This window comes from Petaurus breviceps, unplaced genomic scaffold, assembly GCF_028583685.1.
Source record: "Petaurus breviceps papuanus isolate PSGF00001 unplaced genomic scaffold, PetGlider_PUasm1.0 126, whole genome shotgun sequence".
Lineage (NCBI taxonomy): Eukaryota > Metazoa > Chordata > Mammalia > Diprotodontia > Petauridae > Petaurus > Petaurus breviceps.
Genome location: NW_027185655.1, coordinates 20,241,490 through 20,247,513, shown reverse-complemented (window position 1 = coordinate 20,247,513; position 6,024 = coordinate 20,241,490). Strand labels below are relative to the sequence as shown.

At 34.4% G+C, this 6,024-nt stretch overlaps 1 protein-coding gene across 2 annotated transcripts in view; it reads right to left on the bottom strand.

Annotated features, from left to right (window-relative positions):
- Positions 1–620: 620 nt before the first annotated feature.
- Positions 621–6,024, bottom strand: part of DNAJB14 (DnaJ heat shock protein family (Hsp40) member B14) — a 102,132-nt gene continuing 96,728 nt past the window's right edge. For both annotated transcript variants that reach the window (XM_069094046.1, XM_069094036.1), the window contains one exon: positions 621–5,607. In XM_069094046.1, coding sequence (XP_068950147.1) covers positions 5,483–5,607 — 125 coding nt within the window. In that variant the 3' untranslated portion in view covers positions 621–5,482. The remainder of the gene's footprint in view (positions 5,608–6,024) is intronic.

Genomic DNA, 6,024 nt, shown 5'->3' with positions numbered 1-6,024 from the left:
GTAGGTTAGAAAGGTTTCAAATGTGGTCCTTTTCAAAGGGACCATTTTTGACTATCTGCTTTCCCAGGTCCAGCCCAACTGCCAGCTGGATGAAATTATCAAGTAGTACTTTAAAAGGCTGCAAAGTTAGAGCACCGGCCCTAAAGTCAGGGGAACCTGAGTTCAAATGCGGCCTTGGACACTTAACACTTACTACCTGTGTGACCTTGGGCAAGTCACTTAACCCCAATTACCCTGCCTTCCCCCTCCAAAAAACAAGAAGAAAAAAAAAAGGTTGCAAAGTACTTTCCTCACAACTGCCTGTGAGGTAAGTGGTGGGTGATAAATTTTTTGCTCATCGTAAACAAAGACAAATACAAAATGACCCTTATTTCTATGCATCTCTTCCAATTGTTCAGTGATGGTGGAGGGATCATAGGAAGACCAGGAATCATAAAACCCAACAAACCTTTTAAGTGAACTTGTACTGTAATCTTTTGAAGGGAGAATAATATACTTCAATTTGTTCCCACCTTGTACAGACAGAAAAACTAAGAACTGAAAAACAAATTTATCATGAAGCTTTCAACAGAACTTACAAGTTTACAAAAGTAAAATCAAATGCCATTTCTTTAACACAGTTCTCACACTGAAAATAATTTTATTTTGATATAAGTCTGATATTACAGTAAATATGTTACAAATCAGACAGTTCATTTTGTAATCTCGAATGCACTATATAGACAAAATAAGATCTCCTATATAAGATGCCAGCTTTACTTCATTAAATTTTCTTTACAAGGCTTCCATGAAAATTCCTACACACACTGGGAAAATTATCTGTGGTTTTCGAAAGCATACACACTAAATTTTGGACTAGCAGGGGGTATACTGAATGACAGGTGAAAGAAAGGCAAGAAGCATTTCTCCGTATCGATAATGACCAAGTGAATTAGTCCTTTTATTTGTTTCATTGGCAGTCATTATGACTAGCCAGAACAAGAAACAAACTCTTCATTATCAAAACCCGTGCCACATAAGTTGAAAGTCACCCATACGAAAGTTCCGTTATTTCAGTCTGTAAAAGTGGTTTACCAAACTGGAATGTTTTAATAAGGCATACTGTCTTTTGTGAAATGGAATTATTTCCAGGGTTTCCCAAACGCTTTCCACTCATGACCCTTTTAGGGCTTCTTAAAATGTGGGTCTCAGTGCCTTAAGAAGCACTGAAGCTTGTCTGGGGATCTATGTTAACTATTTTCTTGGTATAATAGTCTTTGTGAGTTAATAGTCTCAAACATGAATTGTAATGAACTGATGGAGATATTTTAAAAAATCCTTCTTACCTAGTATACTTTCAGATGGCTTTGAAGAGAAACAGTACAAGCTATTTTGAACAATGGAACTTAGAATAGGAATGGCTATACTCTAAGGGGAAAAAAAGATTAATGAAAAGGTTTGGAATTCATATTTAACAAGATTCTGAAGTGACTGCCTAGAATAAGAAGATTAATCCTTCTGCTAATGGAAGCCCTGCTCTGTGCAAACATATTGTGGTATTAATTAAACAATCACAAGTTTGAGGTATTAGCTGAAAAAAATATATACACCTATACACACACACAGTACACAGAGTATTCACAATCTAATGGCCCCAAGACCACCAAATGTTGGCATTAAATGAAAAGAAAAATCTTATCTTGATCAGGGAAAAGTTATACATGCAAAGGGAATTTATTAAAAAAAAAAAAAGGCTGCACAATCCTTAATATAAGGAGTGTTTTAAAGTAATGTTATTTAAAAGAAAACTGCTTCCATTCACATGAAATATGTATTTTAACAGTATTTAAACTAAAAAAGGAAGCCTGAATTCTATTACCATGTTTCCCATCAGATCAATGATATGTAAAATTCCTTAAGGGGATCCTCATTTTGCTTATTTTCTTTTAAAAATATATAAAGGGATCTGCTGGCCCTAAAACTTTAAATGACAAATGTATTTGCCAGACTACTATTTTTGTATTCATCTGTTTCGTCACATAGTCTGTAAAGTTGCAAAGAAGCCTATTTAGTGCTGTTTTCCTGTCCATACCGGGAGGGAAGACTTCACAGAGCTCTCCTTTCTGCCCTATTCAGTGTGAGGCTAAGGAGTTAGAAGATTACTTAACTGGATCCAAGTCTCCCACAGGGACACTAAATAAGTTTTTCAATGAACCTTTTGATTCTTTCATATAATACTTACTTAATAGGAAAGTTGCCTTGATTAGAACTCAGGCAAACAACCAAGAATTTTTGTTACTGCCTTAACATTGGTGGGAGATTCAATTTATATATAATTATGCAAAAAATCAAAACATGTCTTATCAGGTGGCGTTTCATTGCCAGATGACATGTCTATTTTAAAATATTGAAGACCAAGAGGAGACTATTTTAAATCAATCCAACTGCAGTTAACTAGGCCTTTTAGTTGTTAGATGTGGGCCTGGAGATGAAGGTTTTGTTGGTTTTAGGGTTTAGGGCAGGGTGTGTTGAGGCGGGAAAAGCAGGAAACCCATCTAAATAGAGGTAGTACAAGCAAATTAGTCTAATGAATTAGTGTAATGATGCTCATATATAAAGGCTTCACTACTTCTTCCAGAGTATTTGCATAATATTATTTATATTTTATATTAAGGGTATGGAACAAATAGTTACAGATGCATTCAAATCCAATTAGTTCTGCAATGAATTATTTTCACTTTTAAAGAACTAACCTGAAACTACTATACAATGTTGAGAATGAAATCCTCAACAATTCTAAAAATTAGCCAAGGTGGCAACTAGCACCAATCCATCTGTAAATTATAGGGAAAGGGAGAACAAAAGTGACAAAGTCAAGTAGCTTGATTTGATTTTGTCTCGATTCACTCACAAAGACATTAGAATACTTTATTTTGTTTGACTGTAGAAGCTTTAATTCATTACTAATGTGAGGAACTGAAGGACATGGTGAGAAAAATTTCTTTGAGGCCAACTAAGACAGCGTAAAACATCTACAGTACAGTACAGCTTTACTCCATGATTGGGAGCCTTTGGAGAGTGACAAAAAGTTTTAGTTTGGAATCTGAGATGAACGCATACCTTTTATAAATAATAACATTTCACAGGCAAAAAATTTTTCTTTGAAATGAGTATCAAACATGAAAATCTCCCACCTTCAGGTGGCCAAATCTTGCCTCGCATACCTTAAAATACTAAAAGGCATGGACCTCTTTTTTTTTTTAAACAGCATGCAGGCAGTATAGAAAATCCAACTTTTCTCACCCCCAGAGTACAAAGCAGCAGAAGCTCCTGAGGCTTGGTCATCAGGGCACCCAGAAATTTTCTCAGTCATTATTAGTGTTTACAATCAATTTTAGAATGTTCTTTTTCCAAGCACATTTTGCCTTAATATTTTATAAAATTCAATGGAACACACCAATACAATAAAAGCATAACACTGTCTAGAACCATGTATAAGTTAGCATTATACAGTTTCACTTAACTTTACCAAAGTCTTCCAACACCCTCAAACTCCAAATTAAAAGAAAAAGAATTATTAAACAGGAGCATTGAATCAAACAAACTACCCCCATTTATGCCCACCATTCCTGTGAAAACTGGAAAAAGCAACGGATGGAAATATTTTAATTCTAACCCAAATTTGTATGTTTTCTAATGATTATAATACTTTCAAAATAAATAACAATGATCTCTTGCAACAATTTACATCCTTTATCTGCTAACAGCCCACTCTGCAGGCTGAAGGAAATACTTCAAAATTGTAATTCCCTTTTAAGTATGCTATTTATTCTAAAGGCCACTTCTCTAAAAGTTAAGTAAAACTTGATTTGGCTTTCTACTTTTCCTTAATTACTATGCTTGCTGTTTTATAATTTATGATGCAACCAAGCAATTCTAGTGAGTGACTTGGAAAAAGAGATACAAAAGGACAATTTTAAGGAGAATGGTCATTTTAGCAGGAATTTATTAGACTGACAATAAATTAGCTAAATTCAGAAATAACTTCTAAACAGAATGCGCACTGCTACTATTACCAAATTTCTAGCATTCTCATCAAGTAGAAAAACTGTCAAAGACTTGTTCTTGTTCCATTAAATGAGTATGAAGCAAAATGATTGAAATATGACAATTGTTCAACATAGAAAATCTCAAATAAAATACCCTCATACTCAATTTACAGGCACAAAAACCAATATCCAGCTGCTTCCATTTCTTTCTAATTTATACTAATGGATTTCATTACAAAAATGTATATTTTCTATTAAGATTCAATTTGACTACTTCAAAGGGTGAGTGGATTTTAAGCTCAGAGTGGCGCTACAGAGACATTTACAGAGACTTCCTGTAAATCATTATTCTACCTGCCACTATATTTCTGTTCATCTTTGCATATAGCCAAACAGATCAAATAATTTTGCAAGTTGTCTATCTAATAAAGTTCAGTAGTTGGCAATAGTGTTAAAGGCATAAGGCTTAATTTTAGTAGTAACTTTTCTTATCACTTGCTTACAAAAGAATTAATTTACTTTCAAGACCAAGCATGAAATAAGCATTAAGAAAATGCAAATTTCTGTAGGGGGTGTGTCTTTTCCTTCATAAACTTTAGAAGCTTTTAAATGGACATCAGTTGGCTGGGGGTGGGGGCAAAGGGATATATTTACTTTCAGAATTTTAAAACTGACATTTACTTCTCAAGAAATGTCAACATTAAATGTCTGTATATCATTTTTATTGTATTTATTTTTAAATTAATCAGGATAGCTTTTCATTTTCTCACATTGCTTAGCAATTCATAAAACTAAATGGCAAACTGATAATCTACACCAGTTCAATTCATCTCAACATATATTCAGGAATATACATTTAAAAATATTAAATTCTTCTAAGCAGATAAAGCTAGAAGATTTTTTTACACAAAGTTAAATTGCCTTTAAAAAAAAAAGTGTCATTGTTTAAACTCCACACACTGGACACCTGACAAGGAAAAAGTAACGTTGTCATATAGTTATTCCATCAGTGAGCTGAAGTGTTTCATGGAGCTAAACTTCTGAGATTTTTAAATATAAAGTCAATAACTTGTATATACACAAAAATGGTTGTTTTTTTTCATAAATATTTACATGACAAGGGAAGAAGAATGGAATCACTATGACTGGAGAACTGCTAGAGGTATGATAATCCTTTTCTGAATAATCTGTGATTAAAGAATCAGGTAAGCATTGGAAGTAAAACTAAATAACAATGAAGAGATGCATAACTAAACCATGAATTTTAGTTTTCACTTTCTTATTATGTAAAGAAACCGTTAATGGTTTTGAGTCCTATAGCATGAAATTTCAGGGAGTAACTACTCAGTTTAGTTTTTAATATCCGACTCTTTTTTGAGATTTTACAATGAAACAAAATTTCTTCTTGTACAGAAAAAAAAAAGTGTGCTAAAGATGTAAACTAGAACCTCAGTTCATCCGCCTCTGTAGATGCTGGTCAGTCGCTCTAATTCTTTACAGTTGTCCATACTTAGGGATTCTGCTTTTTTCCGTAGTCGATCATCCCGGTACACTTTTGCTGCATATTGCATATCTGTTTCTTTAAACACACAAAATTTTTTTTTAATTTAAGAAATAATTACAGTTTTAAAATACAGTGTCATTGACAGTCACTCAATAAAAATCTGTTGACTGAACCCCACTCCCCCCACCCCCCAGAAGAGTGTAACCTTTTTTGAGTGTTTCTCCCCCTGAAGCACCAAGCATTGGCTCTGGAGTCAGGTCTGGATCGTAGTTCTGCTACTGACCACTACCAGAGTCATACAGGGCAAATCGAAGACTCTCACAGATGAGCTGGTTTCCTCTGACACTCCTCTGCCTGAAACCACCCTTCTCCCCCATCTCTGACAGGGAGTCCCCCATACTACTCATTCCCACTGGGCCAGCCGGCTCTGACTGTTAGCAAGTCTGTCCTTATAGGAAGCCTCAATCTCTCTCTCTACAACTTGTAGCCATT